This window comes from Brugia malayi, assembly GCF_000002995.4.
Source record: "Brugia malayi strain FR3 genome assembly, contig: Bm_v4_Chr4_scaffold_001, whole genome shotgun sequence".
NCBI lineage: Eukaryota > Metazoa > Nematoda > Chromadorea > Rhabditida > Onchocercidae > Brugia > Brugia malayi.
The window spans coordinates 816,219-834,112 of record NW_025062478.1 but is presented as its reverse complement, the minus strand read 5'-3'; the positions used below and the strand labels follow the sequence as shown (position 1 = coordinate 834,112).

The window sequence follows — 17,894 nt, the reverse complement described above, 5'->3', positions numbered from 1 at the left end:
TCACAATTAATTAAACTAATATTTAATTCATAGTTAATTAAAATAATATTTAATTCATAGTTAATTAAAATAATTCCTCAAATGATATATTAAGGTATAAAATGATTTACCATTATTTTGAGAAAAAAAAAAAGAAAGAATGAATGAAAATGATTAAAGTGTAAAAATGGAAAAAATTTTTTTTAAAACCTAAAAAATGTTTTTTTAACTTTTAAAAAATTACTCACATTAAAAATTACTTTAACTTTAAAGGAATGAAAAAAAAAAAAAAGGAATTTGTACCAAGCAATTATTATCGATAATTATTTGTGATTTTAATTAATTCAAAATTGAAGTATATAAATTACTTAAAAAACAAAATAATCAATTAGTAAGTTTATTTTTAAGCTTTTGCAAACTGAAACTGAGATAAAAGCGATATTTTATTTTGGATTATAATTGTTTGCAAATCGTTTGAGTAAACAATGCGACACGAACGCATTTAATTGCACAAAAGCACTTTTCATTGATTTGTTATTAATCTAATAGTTCAATAATTTATTAAAAATGCTTTTCTAATTTTTTGATTTTTTATAGCATTGAAATAATTTGCAGTAAAGTTTGCTTAAAAGAGAAATTCGAGAGAGAGAGAGAGAGAGAGAGAATATCTATTTTCATCTGTTTAAAATTTTAAAAAAGAAAAAAAAAACTTTTCAAAATCACATTTAAAAATAATCATTAACAATCGATTAAATAATAGTAATATAGGTAGAAGTTTATAAGAAGTAAAGTAATAGTTATTATTTGGAATTAATTGTTTTAGACATTTTAAAAGTATTAAATTTTAAGATTTTTATTTTTCTGTAATTAAATTTTATGATTACACAATAAAATGAAAGCTACCAAAATTAGAAATTTTCTTTTTTTTTGATCTATTGATCAATTTTTATCATTAAGATTGATATAATTTGGAAGAACATCAAATGATTGATTCACTAAATGAATTTTTCAATTTAAATTTAATAAACTTAGTATAAAATAATTTTCTATCTATGCATAAATTCAATAATATACTTCAATTAATTCAATAATTTCAAAATAATTGTTGCAAAAAAAAGAAAAGAAAGAAGGAAAAAAAATTGAATAACAATTTTTTAAAATAAAATTTAGAACCAATAATTTAAATAATACAATCTATTTTACATTTATCATATAATATTCATATTTTAATTTAAAACAAAAAAGGAAAAAAAAACTTTTAAGATAAGTATTATTACTATTATTATTATTTTAACATTCATATTTTTACCATTGAAAAATGATGCAATAATTAAAATTTGTTTAATTAAAAATGAAAAAAATAAACTTTTTATAGCAAAAAAAAATTTTTTTTTTTTGCATAACTTTTAAATTAATTTATATTTTATTGTTGAATTGATGAAAAAATAATAAAATAAAAAAAAAAGAAAAGAAAAGAAAGAAAAGTAAAGGAAGCATAGAGTGTAATAAAAAAAAAAAAACCTATGCAATGACAATATTCATTGGAACAGGTGTGAAGCGGTCACTTAAAAGAAAGGTAAGTGCTAATGAATAGGAAGATGGATGTACTCAGAGAGTTGTAATTTTTGATGTACTCCTAAATCGAACAGGTAAATGAATTTATTGAATGCATTTTTAATTTTAAAAGTATTTTAATAAATTATATATTAGATGAATAATTGTAAGAGTGGACATTAAAAATGATAAATAAATGAACAGGTGAAATAATTAGGAATGAAAAAAAAAATAAACAATAAGCTAAATTATTTATAAGATAAACAATTATTACAATAAACAATAGGATAAATTATTTATTTCTGATAATTTGATAAATAAACAAATTGAGAAGAAATTAGAGGAAAAAAATTCAATCATTTTAAATATTTATCAAAAAATTTATCCAAGAATAAATTATTTAAAAGTAAGTAAGAAAGAAAAAAGAAGAAGAAGAAAATAAAACAATTTTAATTTAGTTGTTTATAATAATTTTAGTAGTTTAGTTATTGTCATGTATGAATTAAGTATAAATTAAAGTTGTTTCAGCAATTTAAAATTGTTAAAAAATAAAAAAATTAAAAGTGTTTTAATTAAAATTGTTAATTTGAATAAAATTTATAAATAAGCCAATGACAAATTGCAAATAAATTTTTTAGCAAAAAATGCTATTTGCAAGATTATAGGAAAACTTAATTCACTTTTTTTTAGAATTATAGAAAAACAAAAAACAAAAAAGGAACACTCTCACTCTCAAAGTGATAATCAGAAATAGTAAATGTGTTAAATTATCACTTTATCAGATAAGGATAGAATCTGGAATGATAATTAGAGTATAATAGTATTAATTTTATAAATTTTTTTCTTCAATAAAATAGTATAATTTTTTTTTTTTTTTGTTTTGTTTTGAGAAAATAAAAATTTTATTTAAAGCAATAAAATCAAATAAATGATAGAAAGTGGTAGCAATTTTATTAAATTTTCTTATTCATTTTTCCGAATCACTTAAACCGGTTACGTTATATTTAATCGGATTACTAACAGTTTCGTTACCAAACGAAGATTTCATTTTTGAGCTTAACTGGATTCCACTTCAGAATAATCTTCAAGAGATTAATCTTATCTACAAAAAAAGAAAAAAGAAAATCATTAAATATTGTCCTCATTTTTAGTAATACTAAGATTTTGTCAAATTATCCGAAGTTTTATATGAAATCTAATAATTAAATGTTACCTCAGATAATATCACACCTGGCTAATTATAATTTATAGCTTAAGGAAAATTAAAACAAAAAGAAAAAAAAAAGGAGATTACAAAAGAATAAATAATCTAACATATATTCCAGTGGATCAAATTTGCATATAAATCCATTTAATGTTTAGTCCAAATCCATTAATGGCACAAAGAAAGAATAAATAAATAAATGAAATAAATGAAAGATATAAGTAAAAATAATAAAATGAAAATTTTTAAATTAATATCTGATAGAAATTTATTAGTTCTAAAGGATCAAAAATTTGATCTGCGATAAAAATTTCAATTTTTTGAAGTTTTTTTCTTAAAATATACCGTAGTTTTTGCATGGTTTTTCTGGTTGCTTACATTAGTCATTTGATAATTATTAAAATTTGAATTTTACTAAACAAAAATAACCCAATTCTACTACGATCGTTGTTTTATTTAATTAAATAATTACTATTAACGATATTTAATAGAGATTTTTACTTCGTTCGCTTTATGATGCATAAAGCTAATCTGATTACGGTAAACAATTTATACCGTTTTTTTCATCAAAGAGTGCCATTATCACTGATCCGTGTCTGTAATCCATCGGTAAACAATCGTTGGAGCCAAAAAAAAAAAAGATTAATCGCTTACTTCAATCTTTTACTTTTCTCACACACAACTTAATGGCATATCAAATACCAAAGTAATGAAATGCAAATTCTAATTAAATTGAATTGAAGAAAGATTCAAATTTAAATTGAAATATGAAAAATTCAAATTTAAATTGAAATATAAAAGATTAAAATTTGAATTGAAATATGAAAAATTCAAATTTGAATCGAAATATGGTACACATAAATGCTAGCAGAAAGCATTGTCACTTCAGAGATTAGATGTCGCCTTGAAATGATCCGACACCAAACACAAATAAATTTATGGCTTCTTTTTATGACAGACAAATTTTATGATCCTCAAATAGAGTCTGTAAGAGATTCATCCATAAATTAACTTTTTAAATCTAAACATTTCAATTCAATAAGGAATTTCTGGTCCAATAGTACCGCCAGATATGATTTTGACAGGAAAACAGTTTATTTGTATTATAGCACTTTGAAATTATAATTGTTACATAATGAGAACGATATTCTCGACTATCACTTTGGATCTCGAAAATTCTGCTTTGCTAAAATGAGATAATTGATCTTTAGCTCATTCGGATAACTGATCTTTAGCTCATTCAGATAACTGATCTTTAGCTCATTCGGATAACTGATCATTAGCTCAATCAGATAACTGATCATTAGCTCATTCAGATAACTGATCTTTAGCTCATTCAGATAACTGATCTTTAGCTCATTCAGATAACTGATCATTAGCTCAATCAGATAACTGATCATTAGCTCATTCGGATAACTGATCTTTAGCTCATTCAGATAACTGATCTTTAGCTCATTCAGATAACTGATCATTAGCTCAATCAGATAACTGATCATTAGCTCATTCGGATAACTGGTCTTTAGCTCAATCAGATAACTGATCATTAGCTCAATCAGATAACTGATCTTTAGCTCATTCAGATAACTGATCATTAGCTCAATCAGATAACTGATCATTAGCTCATTCGGATAACTGGTCTTTAGCTCAATCAGATAACTGATCATTAGCTCAATCAGATAACTGATCATTAGCTCATTCGGATAACTGGTCTTTAGCTCAATCAGATAACTGATCATTAGCTCAATCAGATAACTGATCATTAGCTCATTCGGATAACTGGTCTTTAGCTCATTCAGATAACTGATCATTAGCTCATTCAGATAACTGATCATTAGCTCAATCAGATAACTGATCATTAGCTCAATCAGATAACTGATCATTAGCTCATTCGGATAACTGATCATTAGCTCAATCAGATAACTGATCATTAGCTCATTCGGATAACTGGCCTTTAGCTCATTCAGATAACTGATCTTTAGCTCATTCAGATAACTGATCATTAGCTCAATCAGATAACTGATCATTAGCTCATTCGGATAACTGGTCTTTAGCTCAATCAGATAACTGATCATTAGCTCAATCAGATAACTGATCATTAGCTCATTCGGATAACTGGTCTTTAGCTCAATCAAATAACTGATCATTAGCTGAACCAGATAACTGATCTTTAGCTCATTCAGATAACTGATCATTAGCTCAATCAGATAACTGATCATTAGCTCATTCGGATAACTGATCTTTAGCTCATTCGGATAACTGATCATTAGCTGAACCAGATAACTGATCTTTAGCTCATTCGGATAACTGATCTTTAGCTCATTCAGATAACTGATCTTTAGCTCATTCGGATAACTGATCATTAGCTCAATCAGATAACTGACCATTAGCTCATTCAGATAACTGATCTTTAGCTCATTCAGATAACTGATCTTTAGCTCATTCGGATAACTGATCATTAGCTCATTCGGATAACTGATCATTAGCTCATTCGGATAACTGATCATTAGCTCATTCGGATAACTGCTCTTTAGCTCAATCAGATAACTGATCATTAGCTCAATCAGATAACTGATCTTTAGCTCATTCGGATAACTGATCATTAGCTCATTCGGATAACTGATCATTAGCTCATTCGGATAACTGATCATTAGCTCATTCGGATAACTGGTCTTTAGCTCAATCAGATAACTGATCATTAGCTCAATCAGATAACTGACCATTAGCTCAATCAGATAACTGACCATTAGCTCATTCAGATAACTGATCTTTAGCTCATTCGGATAACTGATCATTAGCTCAATCAGATAACTGACCATTAGCTCAATCAGATAACTGATCTTTAACTCATTCGGATAACTGATCTTTAGCTCATTCGGATAACTGATCTTTAGGTCAATAAAATAACTGATCTTTAGCTCATTCAACGTTATAAAATTGCGAGGTGTAAATTACTTTGCGGTAGAAAAAAAAATTATTGAAAATTTTGATTTTTTGCTGCTGCACAGCAAACTAAAGTTCGACGAAGAAAAGAGAAACTTTAAGAAAGATTTAAATAGAGAAATTAATTCCACGAATTTCAGACAATTTTATCATTTCGAACAAATTACAAACAATGTTTAGCAGTCCGTGAAATTAGCTATTCGTGAAGTCTCTAATTTGGTCACTCGCAGATGACCGCAATCAATTGTCATCCTTAGCTCATTTGCATTTGAAAAGTTAAATCAACAAGTATTTGAGGTTTTATATAAATAGAAATTTCGATAGTACACCAAAAGCATTTTCAATATTTCATTTCTATCCGTTTGTGCCTGCGTCATCTGCGCCAATTGCTGGAACTTGGCTTCGATTAATCAATAAACTGACATCACAATTCTTATATTTGAACAAACATCGATCAGAAAGCAAATTTTGATTATTTTAAAGATTAGAGATAGAATGCCTAGTTGAAAAGGAAATTATTTTTAACGTAAAGTTACTTTCCGGTATAATATCACAATCGAAAGATGTTGTAATTTACGTACGATACTGATAATATTAACCGGAAGAAAGTACGGAAAATGCCTTAAGGAATTGATCTGTCACTCAAAAATGATTGCTATAATTAAATTTCATTTCTGAAAGGATAAAAATTTATTTCTGTATGAAATGATAGATAAAAAAAAAACATACACAAATAAATTAGAATGTGTGAAATTGGTGTGTGACAGTGTCACAAGCAATTCAAGAAATAAACTGAACAATTACCGCCACTTCTTCTCTCTCCTTTTATCCCTCTAATTGTTGCGCAGTAATGCAAAAGCATAGTGATTGTAATTGTGCTATAATTGTTTGCTTGTAATTTCCTTGACGAATAATAATTATGCAAACAATTATGCGCTTTTGCTACATTTTAAGTATTAAAATTGGTTTACCCTTAATTTTGCATAAGTTTAATTTCATTATTTAGCTTTTTTTTTTCTTCTTAAAAGATTTTAATGATAGAAAAATTTATACAAATGATAATTTCAAAACTTTTCATAAATCTGATAGAATTAATTATTTGTAAATTTAATCAAATTGCGCAAATGAAATATTTGAAAATTTATGTGATCAAACAATGAAAAACTAAATTTATTTTTTAGTCAATCTTCTGATCTGATAGAGTTAATCATTTTGCGCAAATTTTTTCCTTCCATTTTATTTAAATTCAATTTTATAATATTAATTGTTACATATGATAAATGCTATTAAGTAGCACTTATGTTTGACAAAAATAACAAAAAGAAAAATAAAATGAAAGTTTTTTTTTTTTTTGTTGTAAAGTATAAAAGTAAAGTAAAAGTTAATTTGATGAAAATATACAATCAAATCATTCATTCTCTAAACAATCCATTAATGACATTTTACATTTGTATAAAATATAATAATAATTAATAATTATTATATTTCAAATATTTTAGATAAAAATTTTAGCAAAAAAAAATTTTTTTTTTTGTTATTTTTATTAAATTTGAAAAATTTATTTTCATTGCTCTCAAATTGTTTACTTCATAGTCATCAAAAAACTTAACAAATTTATATGGAAATAATAAAATATTAGTGATATATTTCAATTTTAATTTTTGCCTAAAATATTTAACAAAAATAATTAAATAAATAAATAAAACATTAATAAATATGAAAAGTGTTAAAAGTGAGAGAGAAATTGAAAGAGAAAAATATTCGTTTGCTCTATCACATAATATTTTTCAGGTTTTTTTTAGGTTTTTTTTTAGGTTTTTTTAGGTTTACTTTTTTTTTGTTGTTGTTGTTGGTGTATTTTTCATATATTTTTTAGGTCTTTATCATAGTATATTTTTAGGAAGAATTTTTTTTAATTTTTTTTTACTTCAAAAAAAAAAAAATTTGAGGAAGAAAATTTTTTGCACTTTATTTGAGCAAACATATTTTAAACTCATTTAATGATTACAATTTGAATTTTATTTGAAAATAAAAGATCAAAGAATTTGCTTATTTTTACCTGCTAAAACTCCATATGAGGTACATTAATTAATTAACAGTGGAAGTACATTTTGCTAGCATATCATTTAGTTAACAAAACAATTCCGCAAATGAATCACTCTGCAGGTGGTTAAAAAAAAACCTACGACAAATAGTGTTAGTGTGAAGTGTAGAATCTATTTGAAATGGAATAAAATAGAATCGGTAAGATAAAAGAAAAAGAAAAATGAAAAGAAACCGAAATGTTGAAATGAAGTAAGGAAAGAAAGGTTAGGAAGAAATAAAAGCAAAAATGAAATGAATGAAATGACCTTTGTCATCAACCATACCAGCAGTGTCATCACTTATAATCATTCTTAATTATATTCAATTTTAAATACTATTTCAAAAAATTTATCAACTTAAAATGATATTGAAAGAAAAAAAAAAATTTTCTTTTTTTTTTTAGTTTTTATTTATTATTTTGCTAAATAAATGACTGACTGTTTCACTTCATAAATAAATGACTCATACTTTGATAAAATTTTAAGAGTAAGTAATTATTAGCTAATATTATCATTAAAATTCATTATAATGATTTAATTTTGATTAAATTTTAGTCATTAAATTGCTATATGAATTGGTATAATTTAGATTGATTTGAAGAATTTATTATTATTAATTTTTAGGTAACTTTTTTTTTTTTTTTTTTTATTTATTACCTTTCAAAAATGTTATTTATCAATTTCATTTTTTTTATTTACTACCTTTCAAAAATGTTATTAATCATTTTCATCATCCGTCTTATTGCTCCTAAAAGTCCATAATTAAGAATTTGAGCTCTTCGTACTGTCCACAAACACAAAACACATTATCGTTCTGATCTTTTAATCGTTCCCTGCAATTCCACTTAAATGGTATTTACCAACAACAATCATCATACTATCATCATTACCGTTTTAATATTCAAATGATGATTTAAAGATTATAAATCAAAATTGCCATTAGTAGAAAAATTTTTCTGTCTTCTTTGTTTACTTTCATATTAATGCATAAAGAATAAATTTCCAATCAGACAATTAGACTTATTTTAGGTACAATTTAAAATTTAACAAAACTTATAGATTAATTCTAATTGAATATTTGATATATTAGAGTTATAATTATTGTTTGAAAGAAAATTAATGATAAAGAATAGCATGCTCTGATCTTCTATTCTCGTCTATTACAATTTACCAAATGATATGAAATGATTGACTTTTTTTTTTTTTTAATCTTTATTTTTACATAAATCATAAGATGAACACCTGTATTTACACTCAGACTGTCATAAATTTTAAGATCAGAATGCTTCAAGACAATGTTCCAAAGCAATTTAGGCTATAAATGAAACAAAAGCTTAGCTTTTATTAATTGACAACAAAAACAATATTCAACAATATACTTTATATGAATAAAATATTGCAGACAAAATGAATATAAAAGCATTAAAAAAAATCATTTCTTCTAATAACAGTGATATTTCAAATTTATAAATTCTTACATCAATATTTTTGATTTTTATTAAATTACAAAAAAAGAAAAAGAGATGGGAAGACTTACATAAATCACTAGATTTTCACCCTACCACCAAACCGTTTTACTGCTTAATCTGTTATATAAATTTGGTCCACAGAATTCCCCTAATTTCTCTAAATATAACAACCAAGAAAAAAGAAAAAAAAGGCCTCACCTTCCATTTTATTTTCTCAAAAAAAGAAAGTTGCATTTAGTTCCATAATAGAATAATTAAGAGAAAATGAATCATAAATAAAGCATAATCATAAATACTGAATTTGTTGTTTGTAATAATCATAATGTCAAATATATTATAAAAAGACGGAAGTAATGAAAGTATAAAGAAATCACTGCCTAATCGTATCCGGAACTTGCTGAAGAATTAGATAATTTGCTAGCATGTCATGACTACGATTTTAAATGGCTTCCTTTTGGATAACATTGAAAACAAAAACGAAAAGATGATTGCTGTCACTTCAAATATTTTAAAAATTTATAGCAACATATACAAGCAGACCATATTCCACTATTGCTTAAATTATTTTTTACCACCTTTTTTACTAGGAAAAGCTGTTGATATTAACTTTGTTTTAGTTGTAAAACATGTTCGAATAGGGTCGCAGAACTGATTGATTTTAGATATAACTACTGCTTTTAAATCTGCGGGATGTAAACTTCCATCCACAATTATTCTTTCCAATTCATCACAACCATTAATCTCTATATTTCCACCGTTTTCTTCCGAACGTTCGATTAACAATTCTAAAATTCAAAATTCACTTACTCATTATAAAATCGAAGCAATTCAGAAAATCCCTAAAACAACTCCAAAGAAATAGTACACGGTTAATGCATATAATCACCTTTAACATTAAAGGTAAAGGAAATGAGCAAAAAGGAGTCATTACATTTCCATTCAAACAGCAAAATAATAATAATAAAGAAATACTTGACTAATTAGCAATTTGATTTTCAGCAATTATGTAGGGCAATAAAAATAGATCAGTTATGGGATATCAATGATAGAGTTCACAGCTATACCATACAGATTTTATTACTTAACATGTATTAAAGGAAATCTCGTGCGGAAGACTAAATAATCCTTAGATTGCACTGCACCAAATAATTTTTATAATGAAGTATGAAAAATGATTAAGATAACTCACTTGATCCAAAATGAGGAAATATAAACTGTTTTGCAAGTTCAAAAGCGATATTGCCTTTTAAATTACCAGGTTCACAAAATGAACGTGCGATCTTCTGCTTGATTTGCTTTGGTGTATCCAGAGGATCCAGATGAAATTCAGGATTTGATGCAGACATTTTACTACCTGACATAGATGGCAAGGTTGGGACTAATAAATGTGCACGAGGTTGTTGTCCACGTCGTTGCATCATCTAAAAAACCGGAAGATACGATGAAGTACAATCTGTGAATAATTTAACCTTCTTGTGATGACAAAAGTAAATTTCTAGAACTCTATTAAAAAATGAGAAATCAAGAATATTTACAAATATTGTCATATAAATGAAAATAAATAAAAAATGCATTCTATATCAAACAACAAAAGAAATTCAATCATAATTTGAAAATTAAATAGTAATTAAAAACCTGCTCAGAGAATTCCGAAAAAGGACGCATTTCTTCGCCCATTATAACAATATCAACATTCATAAAATAGTGGTCAATGGTGAAGTATAGAGGTGATAATAATGAGCCCAATGTTACTCCTTCCAGTATGGATGCTTCATCTCGTGTTACTTTGGAAGCCATCTGATACATTTCAAAAGTATATTCCCTATATATAAACTTCATTTTGTTTCATACTTGATTAACAAATTTAAGTATAAATTAATATCAATGATCCAACTTATTTTAACTGAAGTTAAGCTACAATATCAGGATTTGCCGAATATTCTTACCCCATCTGAGGCAAAAATTCAATTCATGCATAAATATGTTGTGATTTAAGAAAAATAATACTAACCGTTCCAATTGATAGCTCGATCCTCGAACAATTTTGATATCTTTTAAGTCAAGTAGAATAAAAATCTGCTGCAAAACCATACTATAATAATCACAGCGTGCGTCTCGAATATTCCAAGAGCATTTCTCGTTATCCAAAAAAGCATCGATATCAGCCAAAACTATTGTTATAGAAACATTTCCCAGCAACTGTAGTTTCTAAACACAAAAGTATTAAATATATCGTCAAATGACAATACCCTGTAAGATCAATAGATCGTAGTAAAAGTTGCCAGAGGAAATCAATTTCCATCGAGATGTAAAATAACTCCAATAACATTTGTCTGCATGAATGACGTATATTTTTTAATCTTGAGAAAACTAATACCCGCAAAAACAATAAAAATGGCAGGTGAGAAGTCAGAAAAAACTAAGAAAAACTAATTATTTTGAAAAATGAGCCACAACAATCTTATTTTTTTTTTTGTAAAAAGAAAGAAGATTCCCAAAAAATATAAACAACTTAAAAAAAAAGTAGAAAATCAAAAAAAGAACCTTCAATTTGAAAAGTGGAATAACAAAACCCAGATGAAAGCGACCTTTTGGTGCTATCGTATAAACAATATGTAATAAACTATTCTCTCTGATTCGTCTTTTAAGCCATATTTCACCACTGACTAACTGCAAGATATACAATTAAAAGTTGAATAATTTGTACGAAGTTTTTCGGTTCAATTATCTAAAAGTATAACATTTATGTAAGAATCATTCATGCAATCTCATAAAACACAAATACCTCAGTATCGCAGGTAATTTCTCGAAACCTTTGATCTTCTTCACCACTCAGAGTGATGCTATCATCGACGATAGGATTAGAAGAGTGTGCTAAATTATTATCTAATATGTTTGTGGAATATCCTTTTTCTAGTAATAATAGCATTTCTTCGTCCATACAGTTCTTTTGCACTTCTTCCAGTACCTCACAAATAAATTCCTACAAAACAAGCATGATCAAATGACCCAAGTAATCAATCAATCAAAAAAAAGGAAATAAAGTAAGGAAATTAAATAAAAACAAGAACACATGGATTATAAATGCAATGTAGAAGAAATATAACCGAATTGTTCGAACAAATACTACAGAATACAACGAATTATCGTTGTATCTAATGAGAATACTCGATATCTATTTTGCATACTGCGAAACTGATACATGAATATACATACCTGTATCAGTTTTAGAGGTATGCATAGCGATGGTAATGAACCTTAAAACCTCAACACGCCAACAGAACAGCTTCACACTACGCCATAACAATAGTTCTTAGACTCATGAGTGTCACATTTCAAAATGATACTAATAAATTTAGTGAAAAAATTTAACCGATCGAAACATCAGAAATCTCATAAAAAGAAATGTGGTGGAAAATAAATTGTGATACTACAAAGTGACTTCTTACGTGTAAACTTTCAAGACGTGATTTAATGTTAGCAACAAATTGTTGCAGCATCAAGGCTTTTTGTATGTTCACTTGAACTACCAATAGAACCCTTTGCTACCTAATAATTTCGCATATTTTGCACGCTTACTACTTAAAAACATAGCACGCGTATTAGAATATGCAAATTCAAAGCTTCTGTCACCGACTACAACTTTTCATCGCATTATTTACTAATACCAGTAATCACGAATCAGATAAACTTATTAAGTTAAACTCATTTAAATACTAACGAAAATTTTTATTGAGATTTTTGTTTTTCCATTTAATGCAAATTTAATATAAGGGTAAAATATGAGACAGTACAGACCTTAACAGTCGCTTTCAAAGCAGTTTCAGAGATCTCTCCTGCATTATATTCTTCAAGCAAATTCTCATAGTTGTCATATTCCTTTCCACCAAAACTGATTGTTTTTGGAGAAATAATTGGAAATAAAACATGCTCACAGAATGCTAGTATACCGTTTTCATCGGAATCACGACTGCAGACAGCACTATCGATTTTCCTCCGCACTACATCTGCTTTATCCAGCAAATCAATTTTTGAATTTTCTTCCGAACTAAATTAAAACTATTACGTTTCAACAAATATAGAAAGCAAATTCCAATAAATGTTAGTGAGAGAAAACACAAACTTCCGTACAATAGAAAGCTACGCAGACTTAAGAAATTAAGTAGCATCTGACAAAACTAATTCAAATGTATTCAATTGATCGGCAAAAATAGAATGGAAATCAAACAAACCGACAAATTTAAAAAACTACCTGCTCATCTTCGATCCCTGCAATCCAGGTACCATAGGATTCATAAGGTGAAACCTTTTACCTAATTTTAATTTTGGAAGCTGTTCCTCAGCCAGTATGAAAATTTTTCTTTGGTCCACTCCACCAAACTGACCATCAACTTTCAAGTACTGCTCATCCAAAGCTTGCAATAATGGATAGAGTAAACCGCTCAATAAGGGTGATGCTACCTAGAAGGAACGAAGAATTACTAAACTACCTACTGAAACCTTTTAAAGACCTTATTTTAGTACCTAATCAGCATATATTCAGAAAAAGAAATCTTACTTGCTTCACCACTTCAGCGCCAGCACGTAAAGCGTCTCTCCTTGTTACACTATTACATAACCGAAGTAAATCAGATGTATATTCCCTTAAAATATGAATTATTAACTAATTTCATGTAAAAATGATGAGAGCGTAGTTGAGTACCAAACAAAAAGCCTGCTAAATTGATCAATATTAACTAATCAACCAATGAATTATGTAAACAGTAAACATTTCAATGAAAAATTAACCTTGTCAACTGGTAGGATGTCCCTCTAACAAAATGCAGCTGGTCCAGTGGTACATGCAATGCAGTAAGCAATGCTTTGATTACTTTTTCATAATATAATACCCGATTATCCAAAAGCTCCCAACTGCTTTTTAAGTTATCCAAAAATGCATGCAAATCAGCAAATAGTATTGTCACCTGGATGCGAAGTTACTCTATTATCCTGCGAAATTAGAATTTCCAGCAAAAACAATAGCAATAAAACTTGAACAAACTAAAACCACTAAAAATTCGTTCCACAATCGAAACTTATTTTGTGAAGTATTACTAAGAAAGCTACCTTAAAATTAATTAACAACAGTATTATAAAAAACCTTCAAATTTGCAGTCAAAAAGTCAGCAATTTTCCTTATTGGTACAAAATATCCCACATGCGGTTTCCCTGTAGTCGCTGTACCCCAGTATACATGAATATTTTTTTTCGATGCCAACTGTTTTGTAATTTTTTCCAATCCCAAAACTTCCTAAAATAAACGATCAGTAGAATATATAAGGATAAGTCATATGAATTGTCCTTTTGTAGATAAGTGATCATCACTTTTCCATTTCAAGGCATGAAATAATAAATCTCTATTTGTAACGCGCCTGTAAATTCCTCGTAATAAGCTTTAGTCGATACAGGTCTTTCTCGGACAATTCATCCGCATTAATTTTTACATCTGATTTGCTGTCGTTTATCATGCTGAAAATTAAATTGGACCAAAAGCAATAATTCCTGCTAATATTTTATTCCAATTCAAGTAAATCCATTGAAAAATAACATTTGCCTAAATCTTAAGAAACATAAACAACAAATTTAAAATTACATAATCAAACAATAAATTAAACTCTGCTCTCGAATTTGAATAAAACAAGCTACCACCATCTCCTGAATCAGGAAAAAACCCGCAATTCCGCGACAACAACGAAAAAAAAAAAAACTTTGGTTGAAATTTGAAAAAAAACACAGCCATAAAATAGTTGCACAGTGCAACTGTTAAATTTCAAACTTTAAAACAGGCATATAAATCCGTTCATTCATTTTTCCGGATTAAAATCAAAATTCGGATTTCATTCGATTAATGATACAGCAATGGAAATAATTCCATAGTTGTTTGAAAATTTTTATAATATTTTTGAATTTTTTTTTTTAAATTTAATATAGAAATATGAAAGTTTGAATTAATTAATATTTTCTCTTTTCTTTTGTTTATATAATACATCTAAATGAACCAATTAATTATTGTTGTAATATTTTCTTTTCTTTTTTTTCTTTCTTTTTTTTAGGAAATTTTTGAATGGAACAATTTGTTAATTTTCGATTTTATTATTTAAATATTATTTTATGAAATTTCCACCAAAAAAGGAAAGAAAAAAAAATGCTTATAACATGACTATTATATAATTAACTTGAAAACATTGAATTTTAAAAAAATGATAAAAGAAAAAAAATTATTTATGGCTCTAACTTGTGTCAATATTGAAAAACAATTAATAATTATTTAATTGAAAAAAGCATTTTTCATCTTTCCTCCAATATTATCAGTGATAATATCTGCAATTCCTCCAATATTATCAGTGATAATATCTGCAATGCATAAAATTATATATTTTATCAATTTTATTTAAAATAACATTCATTTTAATTATGCAATTTCTTTAAATAAAATTTGCTTTATTGCATTTATTAAATTAATTAATTTCTTCTTTGTCTTTATGCATATTTCACTTTCTTCGTGTTGTGTGACTTTTATTTATTGATATTATTATCCAATATTAGTATTATCAGTGATAATCTGCACAATGCTAACTTTATCAAACTAATCAGCATTATCAGTGAACAAGTAATCTCACCACAATTGCATAAATATAATAAGTGAATACTTTTAAACTTAGTAGTAAGTGTATATCAAAAAATCAGAAAAAAAATTTTTAAAAATTTCTCAGATATTTTTAAATTCAAGTTTTCTTGTTATGTGTAGTATTATCAGATAATAATAGAAAGTAAATAAAATCTATCACTTTGCGCACGGCGGCATTTCACACATAATAATTGTCGAAGATTATTGTTATTAGTACAACTGAAATTTGCAATTGCATCAAAATTTAGCTAACAAATGCAAAATATAATAAAATATAATAATATAATATAATAAAAGAAAAAAATAATATAATAAAAAAATTTATAATAAATTCTATCATAGCACTGCTAAATTTTGAATTTTTAATCACTTTTCACAACTGAAATTTTAAGCATATTTTTTAACTTTAATATTTATTTTTAATTTAATTCAAATTTTTTTAAACTTATATTCTTCGCTCCTTTTTGCTTCCTATTCCTTACACTTTAAATTAATATGCCATAATGAACTTTGACCTTCTAATTTCAATCTAATTTATTCAAATTTTCTCCTTCAAATCAATTCAATTTATTTCTATAATATTTTATTTGTGATAGTTCAAAACATCCAAATATGCCAATATTTACCTTTTCGATATAAATAGTGCACAAAATTTACACCAAAATTTCAATCAAATTTTTGTTACTTTTTTTTTTTACTTCAATTTTCTTTTCTTATTTTTTTTTTTTTTTTTTTTATTGAATGAATTCAATAAAACGAATGTGTTTTATAATTACTTTTCTCATTCCTTTCCGATACGTTTCACTTGGTACTCATTTGCGCCATTCAGCGCTAAAAATTTGCGCCATCGAAAAAAAAAAAAAAAAAATGAAAAGAAAAGAAAAAATGTTTACTTCTTTTGTAAATATGTGAAGTGTTAAAATTCAAACACTTTAAATCAACCAATCAACAAGCAAATTTGAATTTGTTGTTTTCTTAGTTTTGCTTGAAAATAGTAAGTGACGAAATAAATGCAAAAACCAGTAATTTCTTTTTTTTTTTTTCAATGCTTGATAATATCGAATGTAAAAAAAAAAGAAAACACTAATCTAATTAAATAGTTGAATTTCTCAATTTATTTATTTTTGTAGCTAACAAAAAAGAAAAATCAAATATTAATAAAAATCTTTTCATTTCTTAATTCTCTTCAAAAAGAGAAAACATTTCTTTTTAATCAGATCTCTTTGCACACTAAAATGTTTATTAAATAACACCAAAATTTGTTGTCTGTTAAAAGTTTCAAACTTGTAAAATCTTTCTACGCAGCCACTTCTTCCGTGGATTTTCCATTGTCACAAACTTTATTACTGCTGTCGTCAAATAATATTAGGCATTTGATGATTGTTAAAATTGAATTTTACTAAACAAAAATAACCCAATTCTACTCAAATAAAATATACGAATCGTTGTTTTATTCAATTAAATAACTAAATTATACTAAAATAATTAAAATTAAATAATTACTATTAACGATATTTAATAGAGATTTTTACTTCGTTCGCTTTATGATGCATAAAGCTAATCTGATTACGGTAAACAATTTATACCGTTTTTTTCATCAAAGAGTGCCATTATCACTGATCCGTGTCTGTAATCCATCGGTAAACAATCGTTGGAGCCAAAAAAAGAAAGATTAATTGCATACTTCAATCCTTTGCTTTTCTCACATAACTTAATGGCATATCAAATACCATTAAAGTAATGAAATGCAAATTCTAATTAAATTGAATTGAAGAAAGATTCAAATTTAAATTGAAACATGAAAAATTCAAATTTAAATTGAAATATGAAAGATTAAAATTTGAATTGAAATATGAAAAATTCAAATTTGAATTGAAATATGGTACACATAAATGCTGGCAGAAAGCATTGTCACTTCAGAGATTAGATGTCGCCTTGAAATGATCCGACACCAAACACAAATAAATTTATGGCTTCTTTTTATGACAGACAAATTT

At 26.3% G+C, this 17,894-nt stretch overlaps 1 protein-coding gene across 1 annotated transcript; it reads right to left on the bottom strand.

The window, feature by feature from the left end:
- Nucleotides 1-9,791: 9,791 nt before the first annotated feature.
- Bma-yars-1 (Uncharacterized protein) lies at nucleotides 9,792-14,737 on the bottom strand (the record flags this gene model as incomplete). The annotated part of the gene is made up of 12 exons (XM_043081219.1): nucleotides 9,792-10,015; nucleotides 10,420-10,651; nucleotides 10,866-11,052; nucleotides 11,242-11,438; nucleotides 11,775-11,900; nucleotides 12,016-12,213; nucleotides 13,029-13,278; nucleotides 13,483-13,691; nucleotides 13,789-13,873; nucleotides 14,019-14,194; nucleotides 14,371-14,516; nucleotides 14,638-14,737. 12 exons carry the CDS (start codon nucleotides 14,735-14,737, stop codon nucleotides 9,792-9,794), a joined length of 2,130 nt encoding a protein of 709 aa, XP_042937153.1.
- Between the last annotated feature and the right edge of the window lie 3,157 nt (nucleotides 14,738-17,894).